Genomic DNA, 18,585 nt, shown 5'->3' with positions numbered 1-18,585 from the left:
TCACTTGACCCCCCTCGGCCCTGCATTCTAACGTTTGGCGAGGGGGGGGGGATAGCTCTCCGGGTGAATGACACCCGCCTGAGCGGTCCCGTATCTGTACGAGAATGGACCTCTGCCAAGGTCAAACAAGCACAAGCTTTCAAAGATAACGCCCTCCACAGATGTCGAAAGTAGGCAGTAAGATTTGGTGACTATTTACCGAGAAATGATCATTTTTCATTTGCTAAGAAATCATTTTTATGAACTGAAGAAATATTCATGAGCAAAACAACATATACTTTGTAAGTAGAATATCAAAAATGTTATGTATAAGATTTATGTATTAATCTTAAAAAAAATCCCATCAAATTGATTCTGCCCCAAAAAACGGTAGTTACTCCCAGCCCAAAAGTTGATTTCTAAATCAAAGTCCAACTTGACCCTAACCCAACTAACCCTAAACTTACAACAGTTAGTAAAAATGTATCCTTGCAGTTTTTTTCTTTTTTTTGTCAGTGTCACTTTGAGATGCGAACATTGATCGTGACAGGAAGCGCGGCTGCCCCGGCGCAGGACTTTACAAGGAAGTGGCGCCGTGCCAACGCGGGCGGCGCAGCTCAATTAGCTTGTGTTGTGGCTTTGCTGCTTTGAGAGCCAGCGAGAGAGCACGGGTCCAAATCCTCTCCTGTGGGCCCAGCTGGGAGGATTAAGACTGGTTCCTGTCCCGTGGCTGACCTCTCCAAAGCCCCAACAGATGTCCAGATTCCCCCACCCCACAGCCCGTCCACCCTGCCGCCTCCCCAACACACACTTACATGCTCCACTCCTCTCAAAACCTCTCTTGACCCCGCACTCAAAACAGAACACTCAGGCGACCTTTCTTATCAGAAGAACCCTTGAATGGGGGCTATCTGCCTCTATCTGCTCTGCTTTGTAGCGCATCTTCTTTCAAGGGCCCCCGCCAAATGCCCCCCCCCCCAGGCAGGCCTGGATTCAGATTTGCCGACTTGTGCAGTACCACATTGTGCCACATCCTACTAAGCAGCACTGAGCTCTACTGGAAGACATGAACATTTTTATGTCAAATTACAACCCTTTGGGCCATGGCCAACTTCTGGCTGAGTATAACGTGTGTCTCTTCGGCGTATGGAGTGCCACTTTGTTACACTTCTTGCTTCGGGGGCACCCTGCACACGCCAGCGCCTCGTCGGTGGCCCTTACTTAAAATAGGACCGAACTGTTCTCCGAGGGGGGTGCATACGAGGGGTCCTGGAAGGTCAGCGGTGGTGTCTCCGCACCACATAATGGCCACCCAATTGGCAGCATTTGAGTGGACAATGAAAGGATTAAAGCCTTTTAAAGGGCACGGTCCCCCCCCCTGAAATGCCAAGCTTCAAAAACTCCTCCAACTGAGAGTAATCCAAAAAGTGAGATTAGGCGATTGGACGCAGTTGTTCAAATGTGACTTCAAACAATGCCTGGCCGCTTAACAAAGCTTGGTTGGAGTTTAATTTGCGCAATCAGCCGGGGCACAAGTGACATTGACTGCTCTGATCATTCCAAAAACATTTTCCCACCAAAATGATAGCAAGCGGACGGTGATGAGCCCCTCAACTTTTGCCCCATCTTCAAATTCCAACATACCCGTCGAGTCTGCTCCTCCATCACAACACTCCTTCCTCTTTCTCCCCGCCAGCTCATTGGCCCAGCCGCTTCCCGGCCACGCCCAGTCAAAGGCGCGCCAGAGCGCGGCTGTCAAGAGTTTTAGGGATGCGCTGAGCTGTGAAATCGCACAAATTGCCATCGCTGCTGCGTCTGGCCCGACAACCGAGGAAGGAGTGCTCGGATGAACGGCCGGCCAGAGAAATGTTACGCTTCAACACTTCCCGACCTGTGTTTACCACCTCCCTACGTGCACTCTGGACCTTGCACCCCTTTTTTGCACAGACACCCACAAGCACGCGCACAGCTGCAACCCACTTTGTTAACACACACACACACACATGCACACACACACGCACACACACACACACGGAATGAGTACTTACATTCTGTACTTACATCATAGTACAGATACTTGTGTAGAAAAATACCCTGGCAAATACTGATTAAAATAAAAGTAAAGGCTGTGAAATGTATTGATGGACAAAAACTCATCAGACAGATACCGTATCTGTTTTCAAATATAGGGTGCAAAAGTATAATAAGTCATAAAATAAGAAAATACTCAAGTTAAAAATAGAAACCTGAAAAACGGACTAGTATATGTACTTTGTTACATGCCCCCCCCCCAACACACACTCACCTCCTTGAAGCGTGTAAACGGTACCGGCCTTACAGCCTCACAGCTCAGACACCTCCAGCACTTTGCTTGGTCGTTTGCGGGTCACTTCATGCACAAACCCTCCAGAGGGAGAAAGTACCTCTGACACCCTCCACCAACACTCGCCAATGCTCGTGCCTGTGGAGGCACCTTCTGAGAATTGACAAAAAGGTCACAGACAAAACATGTTTAGGCACACACACGCACACACACGATAGGAATCCTTACTCTCATATGTTCTACTCACCACGAGGTGTAGATTCCTGGCATGAGCTCAAATAATCAGCCAGTGAATGTAGTTTTGTATAATAATGATAATAATAATAATAATACAGTAATCCCTCGTTTATCGCGGATGATTGGTTAAAAAAACCACTCGCGATAAGTGAAATCCGCGAAGTAGGGTCACACGCTCATCAGTACATTTTTTGTGTCAAGAAATGTATATTAAACCATTTAAGTGCATATTTTATTATTAGAACATTAAACAATTGTTTCAAACATGTAAATAACATACAGAAAAGTTTGTATAAGTATTGAAAATATAAACATTATACGTGTAACAAGAAGTACTGGGCAGGCTAACGAGTTAGCGGAAAGATGCTAATTCGCGATCGTGCTAACCCGCGAAAACGGACCTCTGAAGGAATGTAAACCAACATTTGGAGCAATACGACATTGTCCTAAAGGTTAGACATATGTGATCGTTCATTTATCTTGTTAGGAGACCCACTTACATCGTCAATGACTGCTGTACCACTGTAACATATGTTATATGTATGTACACGAACGTGAAACAGGAAATGAAAACAGCCTTCAAAATAAAGCACCCTACCTCAAATCAAAGCACGACTGAATAACATAACATGGAGAATTCTTAACACATACTGTAAATATGTTTTTAGAACAGCTTTTATTATGATAAAAAAATTATAACAAGGTACAAGTGTACATACTGTAAATATGTTTTTAGAACTCTTATTATTATAACAATTTTTCTATAACCAGGTACAACACTGTAAATATGTTTTTAGAACTCTTATTATTATAACAATTTTTTTATAAAACGGTACAAGTGTACGCAAGTGGGCACTTCCTGCCTTCTGCTGGCGTGTGGGCAACTTTCGTGCCATAATTCCCCAAATTAGAAGTTTTATTTTATTTTATTTATTTTTTAATTTGGAAAAAAAATCCGCGATGTTGTGAAACCGCAATAAACGAACCGCGATGTAGCGAGGGATTACTGTAGTAATAATAATAATAATAATAATACTTTTTATTATTATTATTACTATTATTATTAAATTACATAATAATAATTATTATTAATATTATTATTGTCATTATTATTATTATTATATAATGTATTATAACATAATATTTATAATAAATGTCATAATAATAATAATTATTATTAGTAGTAGTAGTAGTAGTAGTAGTAGTAGTAGTAGTATCGTAAAAACAAAGAAGCTTAAGTAAAATAATGAATTGAATAATGAATTTATTAGCATTTGATTTGTGTCTGTTATAATAACATTTTATTCCTCAAAATACTGACATGTTTATACCTGATTTGTTACTCATATTTTTTGGACTATTGTTCTACAGAACAGTTCTATTAAAGTTACAACACTTGCGATCATTTTACGGCACGCCGTAAAGTAATTCAGATTAATATTAAGATTAATACAGACGGTTTTTGCAAGATTTTTTCCCCCAAATTGAGTCGTTCTCTTTCCGACTCTCACGACTAGCAGGTAAATTTATTTGCTTTTGTATGCTTAATTATTTTGTACGATGTCATGAAATCAATCAGGTTTGGTCTCGTGACTCCGGTCTATTTCCTGTAGAACGGCTAATTTATTAGCCAGCAAAATGGCGGTCGCAACTTTTGTACTTGAAAATCTAAATCGTCTATAAACCAAGAATACCGAATGACTTCAAATTCTGTCCAAAAAAAGACGAGATGCTCGCTATAAGCAGGCCGGGAGGGCTCAGACGAGCGTTGACGCGGAGGCAGTGACATCTAGTGGCAAAAGAGTGTACTTACACTAATACTGTATTCTACGGAAGAGGATTAGGGCCACTGAAGAAAAACAAAACGAGGGGTGACAGGATTCTGACTTTTTTTACTTTAAAGTCAGAATTCTGAGAATGAAGTCAGAATTCTGACTTTAAAGTCAGAATTCCCACTTTCCGACTTTAAAGTCAGAATTCTGACTTTATTCTCAGAATTCTGACTTTAAAGTCGGAATTCTGACTTTATTCTCAGAATTCTGACTTTATTCTCGAATTCTGACTTTAAAGTCAGAATTCCCACTTTCTGACTTTAAAGTCAGAATTCTGACTTTATTCTCAGAATTCTGACTTTAAAGTCGGAATCTGAGAATAAAGTCAGAATTTTGACTTCAGAATTCTGAGAAAAAAGTCAGAATCGTTTTTTTTTTCTTCACTGGCCCTAATCCTCTTCCGTATAATCCTCTTCCGTAGTATTCACATTATTTGGAAGACCCAATTTCAAATGAGAAACAGTGTTTTCCTTCTTTTCACAGAGCCAACTTAAAAGTGCCTTATATAGAATACAAACACTTTATCAACACAAGAAGCACAAGTCAAAGTACGTATTTTTTTTCCAAGTCTTACTGTTTATACAAATGTGTTTTTACCGCTTTATAGTCACTCAAAGGAGGCTTTTAGATCAAGAGGAAGCGTGTACTAAAGGTCTTTTATGATGACATCATTTGGATCATTTCAGTACCGAAACTGCAGTGGTTTTCTTTTGAGTCATAGGGCAAAATTTACATGCCGTTCGAAAAGGTTGTGCTGGAGTATCCCAAGTCTGCCTGTGTGCCTGCAACGATGTGCTTTTACTTTTGCAGGAAGGACAAACAATAGAAGCAAGCAAAAGAAAATGCATGCACCAACTCTTATCTGCTGCCCCGGTGGTGCGGCGACACAACGCGAGGTGAGGAAGCCATTCTGCAGAAGGCGACATAACCACATTTGACATCACAGAGGCGGCCGGTGCCACCGCAGGGACTAAATTGGGAGTTTCCGCTCGCACGTCTTTAGCTTTTTGATGTCTTTGGCGTTCAGAGTTTAAAAGGTAAGCTTTACTTTTCGTGTTCAGGTTGTACAAATGACGTTCAAGATTGTTAACGCTGCTTTTAAAAATGAAATAGTCAGAAATGGATGTCTTCGTCATTTTGGATTTTGTGTCCTTTCAAATATGCTGCATTTTGTTTTAGTGGCTGGGTTTCCTGCTTTTGCGAGCACATTCATGGCTGCCGTCCTTTCACTGATGCTGTGGAACCTGCCGATGCTTCTCCAAGGCGGTATGTTGTTTAGATGCCTGTAAATGTTTTGCCCCCATTTTCTGTGTGCAATTGGGGGGGTCAACCTGTCGTTTTTTTTTCAGTCTTTGATATTTTGCAAATTGTGTATTTCAAACGCTCCGGTCGCAGTCTACTCGCCCACCTGCGGCGTCACCTGCTCCACCGACTACAACATTCTCCTCAACTGCTCGTGCGCTTCGGTACCGACGCAGCCGCTGCGCCTTGACGTCAACTGCAGGTAATCCTCACCTGACGCTGTCTCTAATGACGTCATCATCCACGTCGGATTTGTATGCAGTGGTGATATCATGTGTCGTCACTCCTCTGTGCGCTTTTGTAGCGACGGTGAGCTTCACGTGGCCGACAGCTGCCGGCTGATGCCGCCTGAGTCCTGGTGCGTCATGTACCCACCGGAGCTCTACGACATCGCCGCCATCGGGACCGAATGCACGGCGACCGTCAGCCTGCCGGGAGACCCGTATTGCGAGTTGTCAGACTGGGCGCTTTACGACGTGGGTAAGTAGCTTCTTTCCCTACCAAAGATTTGTTTTTCCGATTCAAATTTTGTTTTCCTTTATTTCTGACAGAGCGTATTTGAATTAAAATTTTGAAATGTAAATATTTTTCAGCATAACTATAATTTCTTACTCTGCACACAATTTGTAACATCACAAAGTGGATGCAGAAAAAAAAAAGTGCCATTTGCTTCATAGCAAAAATATAATTTTGCCATGTGGACTATTTTTGTTGAGCTCCATTTGTGTAACTACCAGTAAAACCTCCGCCACCTTTCAACGTGCGAGTGACGTCCCTCGACGGATTCGACAACATCACGTGGGACCTCGCCAATGACAACAACGATTGTCTGATGTATGAGCTGCGAATTCGAACCCAACAAGGTCTCTTGCAGGTAGAACTCAAGTCAACACTTTTTCATGGGGCGGGGGAAAAAACTTTTAATTAATCAACGGGCGAATCATTACATTCTCGGTCGGACTTGTGAAGATGGTTTGACTTTTTCTTCCGTTAGGATCCGGCGCGTTTCTTCTCGGTGGACAAGAGGTACTTCCTGGTGGGACACAAGGAGCTGCCGCCCCACGCCAACTGTAGCGTGGTTGTCCGGGCCAAGTTGTGCCCCAGTAACCCATCTCAGGGCCCGTGGAGCGAGTGGAGCTCCACCGCCAAGTGGACAAATGCGCCGACAAACGCGCCGACAAAATCTGCAAGTGTCGCAGGTGAGCAAGAAGCGCGTTGCGATTTTATTCATGTGCAGCAGAAGCGCGTGTTTCTACGCAATATGGAGGAACGGTTCCGTTCCAACACCCGGCATGAGCATGTTCCTGCCAACCCTCCCTGTCCTTTTCCCGCTATTACTGTTGATTTTTTTCCCATGCCTTAGTGAAAGGATTCTGGTTCTACGTCTTCCTGGCCGTCCTCGTCCTCCTTGGCGGGGTGCTGCTGCTGCTGGTTTACTCTCAAAAACCGTGAGTAAAGCAAACAGAGATCGACTTGATTTCATAGGCAGTCCAAAAATATAACAACAAATCGAAAGTCGATTCTGACACAGCATGACTCATCAGCGGCGCAGCCAGCTCACATCCTGCACGCGAGGGTGATATTTGTTCTCACCGCTTCACCTTCACACTTTCTAAGCAGAGCGGTTGCTTCACTAGATAGGAAGTCGCGCACTGCAACGCTGCAAATGCAACATGCATCTCGACTTTATATATAGAGCACTTGAAGAAACAAACGTGTGGGATGGTCGACATTGACGTGTGTTTGATTCTTGCCAGCTTCTTGCTGAAAAGATTTCCGCTCAGCTCGTACGTGTGCAGGCCGCACGACTTCTTCCAGCCGCTCTACCTCGACTATGGAGGCAACTTCAAGGTAAGAGGGTGTAGTTGGCTCCAGTGGCCAGCAGGAGGCGTTATGCAAAGGGGGGAGGGCCTCACGCCCGAAGGCATTTTGATCTCAATTTCTGTCCACAGCAGAATGCGATGAATTAATTCTATTGAACAATTAAGGGAGCCGAATTAGATGGGCCAGTTCTGGCCCTCGGCCCGTACGTACCACTTTTTTTGAGTCAGGTGGCTTTCAGATTTGGACCGTTATCATTGGAGTCTTTATACGTGGGTGAAATGTCTCCTTTGCATCCTGCTATCATCTGTCTCAGGGATGGGTGAGGCCCTTGTTCAGCGAGCACGACATGTTGGGGAACACCCCGCATGAGGAGATGGCGCCCACCACCAAGAAGCAGCTCTACTTCCACAAAGCCGCTACCAAAGGGGATGATGAGACGCGACCCGCTGGATGCCTGCTCCTCGTCCCCGCCCCGCTGGCACAATTGGCACACGTGTCCATTCACACGGTGATTGTGTGCGAAGAGGACGATCATCAAGCATCGGATCCAAACCACAGGGAACTGCTGGACTCTGATCTGGAGGAGCCAGTAGTGGACGGACAAGACCAAGGGAGGCTATTCAACGATTGGCCGGAAGAAGCGGAGAGAGCTTCGCTGGCCTCCAACCGGCAGTCGGACGATGGCTACCCCCGCGTGGACATGGACACGGTGGACAGTGGTTTTGGGGAGTGCACCAGCCCCTCCCACTCTGGCTCAGGAGAGCCGGCGAGGAATTTCCTACCCGAGCGGCGAAACTCGCGTTCCAACTATGTCAAGCAGTGGATGATGTGTAATGATGCCAGAGAAGACTCAAGAAACGCTCTACAGTGAACAGTCCTCTAGTTTTACTGATTTTTTTTAAAACGAATTTTATATGTACAGCAGAATATACGGTATATTGCTCAGAGTTTAATAGAAAATAAGTTCCATCATTCCATTGATGACTTTTTAGACATTTTATTTTTCCATCTAATTTTTGTTGGAATCAGAATAGCATATTTTGATTAAAAAAAACATTTGTACTTCCAATACAAACACCAGGATACCTTATTCGTGTTATTTGAGGTTTTCCCTGAAATAATCCTAACCATCGCCGCCAATGTCGACGTCCCTCCCTCCCGGGCTGTTACTATAGTAACTATAATCATCCGGGCCTCCAGAGGGCGCTGTGATAGCCGGCCACCAACGCCGTGACAACCGACAGCTGATCAAGTGTCCACAAGATAGACTAGAGGAGGAGACAAGTGATTGTGGACGGAAAGGTCTTATTTGAAACAATTACGCCTCTAAGTTGAACCTGACAAGCTTAGATGTTAGCCCGTTGACGATAGGCGTAGGTTTAGTTAAATGTGACTTTTAGCGTGAGCGGCCGTTCTGTCTTCAAATTAGCATCCTTGGTGTTTTTAGCCGTTAGCTCCTGGCCCCAAAGTATCCCCTTCCCTCGTCCCCCACAGCTAAACGAGGATGAATTTGTCCCAGAACACCAGTCTGCGACCGGAGGAGGCTCTGGTGGTGGAGAAAGCCATCCGGCTGGCGATCGACTCCGTGGTCAACGTTCTGTACGGCGTCAACAGCGGCCGCAGTCGCGAGTACCAACGGATGGTGGCCGACAGGGACAAAGAGATCGCCAGGCTGCAGCGGGAGGTGCAGGCGCTCCGTCGGCGGGGATGCGCCCCGTGCACGCCGCTCGATCGGGTGACCCCTGACCGGTGCCCGGACTCCGGGGAGCACAAGGGCAACGGCGGTGGGGGCGCAGAGGTGGACTCCGAGCAGCAGCCGTGTGAACTCAGTTTCTCCTGTACGTAAGCAAACAGTATTTCAGTCGTGTTTTAAATGTATTTATTTAGCAGTTTCGGAAGTTTGCTACTTAATCGTGCAGCTGTACACAAGTACACACAGTGTATTGCAAAGTGGCGAATGGGCCATTCTCTCTTCATTCTCCCTCCACAGTGGGTCTCTTTGACAGCCCTCAGTCCCACATCCCCTCCCTGACACTCCCCTCACCCCCTCGCAGCCAAATGCACCCGGTTGGCACTTTGGAAGCGGGCAGCGTCGCCGTCAAAGAGGAACCGTGCAATGTGGACGCCGTCCTTGTCAAGTGGGAGCTGAGCGAAGAAAGGTTGCGGGAACAGCCCGAGCCAACCGCCCCTTCTTGTTGGGACGCAGGTAACGCCCACCGAGTGATTATTATTTCGCAGTCTACAATGGGTGAGTTCCTCCTGTGCTGAGGGGCTGAGTCCTACAACGAAAAACTGAGAGCCTCCTCTAAAGGGTCTTTGTAATTACAGATAGATGCCACAAGGTGGCAGCAAATAACTCAACATGGCTTTTTGCTTTGTGTTTTAAGAATTGGAGCTCAGAGAAGTGATGACCTGTGAAGAAGCAGACGGACTAGCGCATGTCGCAGAAGCGGAGCAACTGAGGTTAAAACCTTACACTGTAAACAAGTGCCTGGAAAATATGCCATTTGCACGGCCCAGATGTACTCGTGGCACTAATTTGCCAATTTTGCAGCATTTAGTGTAAAAGAGGCTTGAGAGCTACCGCACGTGTCACATGTTTTGCTTGTCAAAACAGTTGAGTCGCACATAAGTCAGCAAAACAAGTCAGACTTACCTGTGTAAAGTCTCGAAGAAGCTTCGGCACGAGCGCGGCACGGCAACGGGGTGCTAATGGTGACCCGTGTCATCCGCGATCCTCCTCAGGAGCAAGAAGAAGCGCGTCCCCACGGCAGAGCTGCCCGAGGATGCCCAGCAGCAGAAGCGCGCCGCCTGGCGAGCCGCCTCCAGACGCTACTACGCCCGCAAGGTGGCCCGCCAGCAGACCGGCCCCCTGTCGCGCCCCGCCCACCACACGGCGCCCTCCTCCCACTACCTCCCCCGCAGCCCTTTGGCCACAGGCAACAGGAAGCGGACGCCCATTTCCGCCCTGCCCAACGACTCGCAGGCTCAGCAGAGGGAGGCGTGGCGAGCCTCCTCCAGGAGGTACTACGCCAGGAAAAGGGCGCAACAGCACCACCACGGCGGACACCCGCGATACCGCCACCGCGAGCCGCCGGGGGACGACAGGGAGGGACTGGAGGGAGTTTTGTGTAGTTCGTGATAAAGAACACCAGGACATGTTGGTGGTCGTTCACTCATTCTCCACCCCGCCCGTCACCAATGCACAGATTGATTCATTTTCATTAGTCTCCGCTGGCAAATGCACAAATACTGTATATCATGCCTCATTCCAATCAACTTTTGCTAATTGAAATGAGGAAATGCCCTTGTTCTGTTCCATCCTCCAAATATCTCAAAACATTTCTATGTGTTTGTTTGATAAGGAAGTAGCACTCTATAATGTTATACTTTATCAAACGTACGATTAAACAAAATGGGGAGACTTAAATTGTGCATCATGATTCATTCATTGCAACTTCTGGTATGCGCAACCTGGCCACTAGGGGCAGTATAACAAAGACAAATGAAGACCACTCTCTCCATTTTTAAGAATTTCATCTTTAATTTTCTCTTTCAAGGTTTATTTTCAAGTGCTGCGTGAATGCTTTTCCACATCATGTTGTCAGAAAGCATCAACAATGAAATGAAAGCAAATCCCATCAACACAATGTTGCTGCGACACCCTTACCTCTGGGGGCCACAATTCACCATACTGAGGTAATGTGCTCTGAACGCTTGTGAAAATGGGTTCCTCCCTTCAATTCGTGACTCCATACGAGGATCCTTGCCGGATGTTCTTCAGCCTTCTTCAAATAGAGGCACTAGAGCGCCCCAGTAGTCTTATGTCTGTAATTACATCAGGAGCTCAACATCATTTGCTTTGGGGTCTTTCAAACCGTGAAGCAATTTCCTATAACATAACTCTTTTAATCTGAGATTTGAAAGAAACAAATGACGATGTTTTAAAAACTCATCTGTCCTATTTCCACACTTGTCCTGATTGTGTTTGGTAAGTAATTTAATTAAACGTAAATGTTTTCTTTTTTTTAATATTCTATAATTATTCTATAATATTTGGCATGTTCTTCCTAATACGTTTATATTTGGAATAATTCACGAGCCTTTTTAACATATACGTTCGTGTTATTTCGCCCAAATGACGTCACACGGTGCCCAAATGCGCTGCTTACTGTTGGCGAGTTTGGTGTGCACTTGCAATTGGATCCGCTCGACAGCTGTTCAACGGAACAGGCGCGCTTCTTATTGTCGCAGAGCAGTTGCAGCAGGACGATGCAGGGTGCGTGCGGGGACTTTACTTTCGACTTGAATCCGAACACACAAATACGAAGCAAATTCTCAGCGGTTCTTTTTGTTTTCCTCCATATATATATATATATGTCTATTTCGTAATTGCAGGCTCGACGCGGTAATATTTGCCTTGGTGAAGGCGGCGCATCTGATTTGCATGCCCAAGAGGGGCCTAAGGCGTTTGTTTTGGGTCAATACTGCTCCAACCGCCACTGGAGTCGTTTCGATTGTGGGACTGACGCGCTTGGTTTTTCGAGCTCTTTGATTCACGAGATTTATGGACGCCTCTTTCGAGCGTGCGCCAAACAAAGAGGACCAAAGCGAAGGCGAGGGAGCAGATGGATGCATGCGCGCGCAGCAACTGGCTGTGCGCGTTAAAAGGCTCAATTGTGCCGCATTATTCGCCTGTGTGGAGCAATGAAATGCTTCGCAAGCAGCACTAATACTTTTCTCCACGTTGATTTAAACATTTGGAACGCTTAGAGACGCCAAATCGAGCATGTTTCGTCTTCCAGTGGCGTGCGCGCTTCGTTGGTGCGCTTCCTGGTGGACTGCACGGGAATGGGGACTTGCTATACATTTATCCAGCGGAACTCGGCATTTTTACGGCAAACCTTGAATATTTGAGGTACTTTTTTAAAACATGTCTTAGATTTTTTTGTTTAGCACCCATTTGGAGCCAGAGCAAAAGTCCCATTGGCATCAGGGCGCACCTGTGCATCTTTGGAGAAGTTTCGTCTTTCTCTTCAACTCTGCTAACTTTTACTGGCCTGAAAGTCGTCGTCAAGCAGTTCTAAAATTCTAAAGTCTCCTTTGGACTTACAAATAGCATGAATGGAGTGTTTGTTAGTGTCTGAAAAATGCCGCGGGGGTTTGTAAAGCGTTTGAAATAATTATTTCAGGAACTTGGCTGCGCGCAGAATGACAATCCGGTCTTGGTTTCTATTTGAATACGCGATATGGACCAGAATATGTTCAAACAAAGGGGGGATTCGCAGTAAATTTGAGGGGGTGCTTTCAATATTCCAAACATTTAATGTGGCGGTTTTAAGTAGCACTTGGAAGAATGGATGTATTGGGCCCCAAATATCAATTTTGCGCGTTTGGAAAGATTTGTGGGCCCTTAAATGATGGTTTATTCCAATATTTTCACCCCTACACCGTGAACGTACATGGACGTGTCCATTTTGCAGGGATTGCTGGGAAGAAGAAGGAGTCAGTCGAGGTTGGGCCGTCGGATAAGCGTTCCAAGGTGGAAGTCAGCCACTAAAAGGTAAGAAAGAATCAGCCTCTCCATGGCTGCTGTTGGATAATATTGCTTGGGATCCCAAGTGGACAGAGTCTAGTCCGCGTTGATGTCGAGATAAATCAGTTTTCGAGGTTAATTTGGCGTGTTTGCCGCATTTTTGGAACGGCTCGGGCCTCGGCTGTGCGTTAAAAAGCTAACATGGAGGCGCGGCTAGAGGGAGCCAAAGCAGGCAGGAAAGAGCCTCACCCAGCCTGTGGGACTCCATTCTTTACCAGAACGGATGTTTGCCCTTATTTTAACATCCTCAACAAGTCCGGAAGTCTTTATTATTGCGTTTGTTCCCTCAGTCGTGGTAGTCATTTGAATTTGATGAGGCTCAGTGGTGTGCGCGTCCTTGGCTTTAACTGCCTCACCAACACGGAATTTTTGTTCTGACTGACAGCAAATGTGCCTCATAAATGCTCTCATGGAAGAAAAAAAAATCATATTCAAGTATTAAGGATGAACTTTGATGGTAAAATTGTAATGATTTCCCCCGCAATTAGCTTAGCCTTTTGCTATACTTTTTGTTTGAGAGCGTTCAAAATGGCAGTCGAGCTGGTAACAGGTGACGTCAGGAGGCTGCTCCTCACTTCCTTGTTTGAATTTGAGACAAAAGTCACCTTTTAAAGACCGTTGCCCGTGTTTTGATTGCTATTATGTCCATTTGTTCAATTACCTAACTAAAAAATTATGAATGGACGTGAAGTCTTCCATCCCCTAAATGTGTGATGAGAAGTGCCTATTAACTGAATGAATAAAATTTGAGTTTGCTGCACTTCATTTAAATTATGCAAATTCTAAATTCTGCTTACCTTGCTTGTGCCCCCCGCCCCCCTAAAATCCCCACACGTCACAAATTTTGCTATATATAAAAATAATCTTACTTGGAGCTTGAATTCTGTTTATTTTGGGCCCACTTCCTAGGCATCTAAATCCTCTTCAATGGCTGCTTACCTCCTTGCTGTCATCTGTAATTCTGCTTCCCCGACTTAGGTCAAACAATATTAAATGGTGGCCGTTGAGCTGCATCACTGGATTGGACCACAACCTCATCATCTGTGTAAACAAGAAAACAATTGAAGTACTGCTGCTATTAAATGCTAGTTCCAATGCCAAGGTAACCGATAAAAAGAACTCTCCAAGTGATGCCATTTCAGAGCAAAACGGCCCACGGTGATTTCAGTCCACTGGTGGTGGTGCTGAAATCATGAGTGGGTTTTGCTTCCCTCTAGTGGTCATGTGTGTAACAACGCAAACACGCGCTGCGGGCTTGTCATTCTGCCTTAGGAGCTGTCCGTGTACTGTTCGCTAGGATGTTACTGCTTCGTGCACTGTGTGCTTTTTATCTTAATGTGGCTTTTGTGTGTCTTTGCAGCTTAGTCCCCACGAGAGTTTTTGTTCCAGAGGGAGCTTGAGGAAAGACGGGGCCAAAAAAGGAGACCTAAGCCTTGTAAGCATCAGTGTTGTCGGGGAATCCTCAGAGAAAGTGCGTGAAATGTTTGGCATGATTTGTATGCACAAGATGGAACCGAAACCCCGAAGAAAGTCGTGCTTTGGCACTCTCGTCTCCATCTCGTATAACTCTTTGATTCTCCCTCCCCGCAGCCACAATGGAAGAGGAGATAGTGGAGGAGCACACCAAGCTGAAGCAGGGCATGGTTAAGGTGCTGCAGTGCGTAGCCACCATCTCGTCAGCGGCAGCTGTGGTCAACCCTATCTTCGGCGTGGCGGGCTCGCTAATGCGCGTGGTCCTGCACCACATTGACGACGAGGACATCCGCACGCTCAAGCGCGAGTTCGGTTCCGTCAACCGGGCGCTGGACGAGCTCTCGCGCAAGAATCGCCAGGTCCTGGTGGCTATTCAGAAGGAGACGCTGGACAGCCAGTACGCCTCGGTGGAGGAGAACCTCAAGAACCAGTTCCGCAAGTTCATGGATCTGGTGGAGGCTCGGCCTGAGCACAGCGAGCGCAAGAAGGAAGACTTTGCCCGCAGCTACGCCGACGACTTGGGCGACCAGAACCTGCACACGCTCTACGACGGTGTGGTCGGGAAGCCCAAACTCTTCAGCCGGCCCATCCTGGAGGTGAGTCTCTCACACACACTGCGGTGACGGGCAGGGGAGACCTTCTCGCTTTGAAGGAGCCTTTGTTTTTTTTAGGTGTTCCTGAAGCATTCGGGTGGCGATCGTCGGGCCATGGAGCGCCTGTGCACACGCCTCACCTACTTGTTCTGCATCGGCCTGATTGCCCTGATGGGCTACGCCGCCGTCATTGGCGACGACGATGCCGGCCTGAGCGAGGAGTGGGCCGAGAAGATGGAGAACGTGCAGGACAAGATGCAGCAGGCGCTGCGTATGTGCCGCTGAACCGGGCACGCGCACATCATCCACGTTAGCTTGCGCAACAGCGGTGGGCAAAGACGCGTGTGCTACGGTACTGTTGCCACCCGGTTCGCATTTCCATCATTGAGCATTCACAACTACGGCTTGCGCTTTGTTTTCCTTCGTAAATTGGTTGGAGGTATTTTTCTTTCCTAGATTTCTTTGAATAATTCGCCGATTGCTTTATTCAAAGTGTCAATGGGGCAACATTTTGTGTACGTTGTTTAACTGGATGGCTGCCAGCCCTTTTGCCAGCATTTTGACTGATAGACTAGTCAGCCCCATTTCTACCGACAAATCAACCCGGCTGGCTCTACTTGCCATTTATTTTGCCGCAAAAAGGTCTTCCAGCTTTCTTATGTTCTTTAGTAATCTGCAGTACAACATTTCCCTCAAAACGCTGAGAAAAGATTTTTGCGAGATCAAACATGCCAAATATAAATATAGACAGTACGATGTAAAATGACTGATTCCCGCCTTTCTAAATCTGAGCTACCCCCTCACCCAAAAAATGCCCTGCATGTGTTTGCCCGCCGCTGTTTGGACAACGCTGGGACCAATCTTGAGTTTTGAGTGCTCCGCAAGCTGCCTGTCAATTTAATGTCGTCGTCGTCTTATTAACGATGGGACTGCCCAACCAAATGTCTTCATGCTCTTTGATACAAGTTAGGGCACATGCCAAGCCGGTGAAATTCCTACAATCGCCATCTTATCAGGCTGGTGAGATGTTCTAAAAATCAGTAATACCAAAAAAAAAAAAGAAAACTGTTACGTGATGAATGTTCTATGGTGCTGTCATACCGAGCTCATAGCTGAACACTAAAAGTGGTTACACTTGTTTTACTGACACTAGGTGAAAACGCCGCTTGAGTTACACCGACACTACCTTTTAACAAGCACCTATTTCCTTTCACATGTTGTGCAGAATGACTTTAAAAACGGGCATGTAAAGCAATGCTGAGTTGGTCACTTTCTCCTCTACGGGCACTTTATCTTAAAAGCAAAGCAACAGCGGCCACTACAGGTTTTTTTTAATACTTTTTTTTCCCCCAGCCAGCAGTGCCTAAATGTTTATGTTCTGTTTTTTTTTAAAATTTTTTACTATGTTAGTCATCCTATTAGTTTTTACTGTTCTCAACATTAAGCGGTGTAAAATGAATGAATGAATAATGGGTGTGTACAATATACTATGTTAGCTGTTTGATTGTCTAGGACTGCTCTAGTTTTGTTATTTCTGCACGTTTTTAAGCACCACTACAAATAAATATGAGTCCATGCATCCATAATTGTGAGTTATTTCTGCACGTTTTTAAGCACCACTACAAATAAATGAGTCCATGCATCCATAATTGTGGGCGTCATTCTGTTTTTCTGTCGGCCTGCTCTCTGGCCTAATTTGACTCTAGATTAGGGACAACTGCAGGGAGCGAAGACGTTGGAATCGCAGTGACCATTTTGTCCCTTGACGACCCCTCCTGTCGACTGAAAATGACGTCACGTCAATCGCTGCTGGCAGCAGGGGGCGCTAACGGACACAATGTCAGCCGCCTGAAGTGGATGATGAAAAATAGTGGCTGCTTCTTCCACCAATGCTTTATAAATCCAAATAGCGTGTTTATACTATTGGGGACAGGTTAAAAAAAATTTTTTTGCATTCTCTTACTCAGTCTCAGGTGAAAAGTGAATACAACAAGATATCCAGCTTTACCAAACTACCTCTAAATTCATTTCAGATGGCAAAACGGTACGTGACTATGATTAATGTGTATCTGATGTAATCTTAGAAGTGTTACAATGTTGAGAGGTAGCACCTTGGTGTGGTTCAGCTAAAGATGCTTGCGAATAAGCTGTGCTGTGTGATGTGACGTAATAATTTCGCAAATCAGCTTTCGAGTTAAACTGTGACTTTGTAAATTTGAAACTGCTACAAATGGGCTTTCAATCTATAGTAGTGAAATAATTTCTACTATACGCTAGGCAGCACGTGTACATTTTACATATTGCGTAACTGCCCTGCGACTGACTGGCGATATGTCCAGGGTGACAGGGTGCGCTCTGCCTTTCACCCAAATTGAGCTTGGGTTGGCTCCAGCGGCGCACACAGCGCCACAAGTGCATCAATCGCCATTAAATTACCAGGTATGCCGTTTCTCAACATGTCCGCCAGGTGTTGCTGTTTCTCTCAACTGCAAACATTCCACCTGTTTCCATGTCGCCTAATGTCCATCACATACACGCCCAAAATTTCCTCTTCATTCGTTGCATTCTGTATTATATGTATGTCATCTTCCAAATCAAGTATTTTGGTTATTCAAAATGTAAGACGGTATGGTGACGGTGAGTCCCGAAGCCTCCATTAATAGCCCGTTGAACTTGTTCCACTCGTGCGCAATCTATCGAAAAATGCTGATTTGACCCGCACGGTTCTGCTGCTCATCTCTTTAGGAGGTCACGGGAATCACTCAAGCCAAAACTAAAGATGAGTAAAAATGTAAAACGACGAAAACCAATCAAAGAATAAAATAACAATTGACACTTGAATTGCTTGCCTTGGGCTGTGGCGTCTATCTTACAGGATTTGCGTCATCATCGTGATTTTTTGGGGGTGGGGGCAGGTTGGTCGTGGTGGCGGTGGTTAAGGGGCTCATTTGTCATTTTTGCGCATGAAGCAGAATTTACACGCAGCATTTAATAAATTGAGATTTTAGTTTTACACTAAAATTTTGATCAATCTTGAAAATGCAGCATTTTAGCCCCCAAAAAATCGTCCACTGCGCAACGGGGAAAAAAAGAATAATAACAATTGTTAATTCCTAAGCCAGACGAGTGTACAACAGCATGTTCGATTTTTTGTGAATGGCTTCAAAATCAACACATACATTTTTAACATATGCACAATCACATATGAAGCATAAATGAGCTCGTCTTCTTACCTTGAACAGAATGTGTGATGTTGTACACCTCCAAGAGATTGCCTAACATTGACCAAAAAGCACAAAAATAGCAACAAAAGAATCAAACAATCAAATCCATCTCCGTACATGTCGACGAAATACCACAGCAAGAAATTGTCCCGTCTGCTTCGCTCGCCTTCCCCTCGCCCTTTCCTCCCTCCTTCCCTCCCTC

At 45.6% G+C, this 18,585-nt stretch overlaps 3 protein-coding genes and 1 long non-coding RNA gene across 6 annotated transcripts; 3 read left to right on the top strand and 1 right to left on the bottom strand.

Moving 5' to 3' along the window:
• The first annotated feature begins 5,075 nt into the window (after positions 1–5,075).
• il21r.1 (interleukin 21 receptor, tandem duplicate 1) lies at positions 5,076–8,587 on the top strand. The gene is made up of 9 exons (XM_037273299.1): positions 5,076–5,408; positions 5,551–5,637; positions 5,767–5,875; positions 5,978–6,153; positions 6,411–6,547; positions 6,668–6,872; positions 7,037–7,121; positions 7,431–7,524; positions 7,811–8,587. The coding sequence occupies exons 2-9, from the start codon at positions 5,583–5,585 to the stop codon at positions 8,366–8,368; spliced, it is 1,419 nt and encodes a 472-aa protein (XP_037129194.1). The 5' UTR covers positions 5,076–5,408; positions 5,551–5,582; the 3' UTR covers positions 8,369–8,587.
• A 121-nt stretch (positions 8,588–8,708) lies between these two features.
• Positions 8,709–10,927, top strand: LOC119135615. Its single transcript, XM_037273373.1, has 4 exons — positions 8,709–9,335; positions 9,488–9,703; positions 9,885–9,960; positions 10,243–10,927. The coding sequence occupies exons 1-4, from the start codon at positions 9,002–9,004 to the stop codon at positions 10,637–10,639; spliced, it is 1,023 nt and encodes a 340-aa protein (XP_037129268.1). The 5' UTR covers positions 8,709–9,001; the 3' UTR covers positions 10,640–10,927.
• Positions 10,928–11,017: 90 nt separating this feature from the next.
• LOC119135680 lies at positions 11,018–18,585 on the bottom strand. 2 transcript variants are annotated; one of them, XR_005100581.1, is made up of 3 exons: positions 18,393–18,585; positions 13,963–14,134; positions 11,018–11,325 (listed from the first exon to the last, which is right to left on the bottom strand). It is a non-coding gene; the product is annotated as an uncharacterized LOC119135680 (long non-coding RNA). The 2 variants fall into 2 exon arrangements; XR_005100580.1 differs by having other exon boundaries at positions 14,033–14,134; positions 18,393–18,573.
• LOC119135645 (protein rapunzel-like) lies at positions 12,962–16,741 on the top strand. 2 transcript variants are annotated; one of them, XM_037273415.1, is made up of 4 exons: positions 12,962–13,060; positions 14,454–14,564; positions 14,684–15,162; positions 15,238–16,741. In XM_037273415.1, the coding sequence occupies exons 3-4, from the start codon at positions 14,689–14,691 to the stop codon at positions 15,442–15,444; spliced, it is 681 nt and encodes a 226-aa protein (XP_037129310.1). In that variant the 5' UTR covers positions 12,962–13,060; positions 14,454–14,564; positions 14,684–14,688; the 3' UTR covers positions 15,445–16,741. The 2 variants fall into 2 exon arrangements, with proteins under 2 accessions (XP_037129310.1, XP_037129309.1); XM_037273414.1 differs by having other exon boundaries at positions 12,963–13,060; positions 14,454–14,528.

This window comes from Syngnathus acus, chromosome 16, assembly GCF_901709675.1.
Source record: "Syngnathus acus chromosome 16, fSynAcu1.2, whole genome shotgun sequence".
In the NCBI taxonomy this organism is placed as follows: domain Eukaryota; kingdom Metazoa; phylum Chordata; class Actinopteri; order Syngnathiformes; family Syngnathidae; genus Syngnathus; species Syngnathus acus.
Note: the sequence above shows the minus strand (reverse complement) of the source record. Positions and strands in the feature narration are given on the sequence as shown.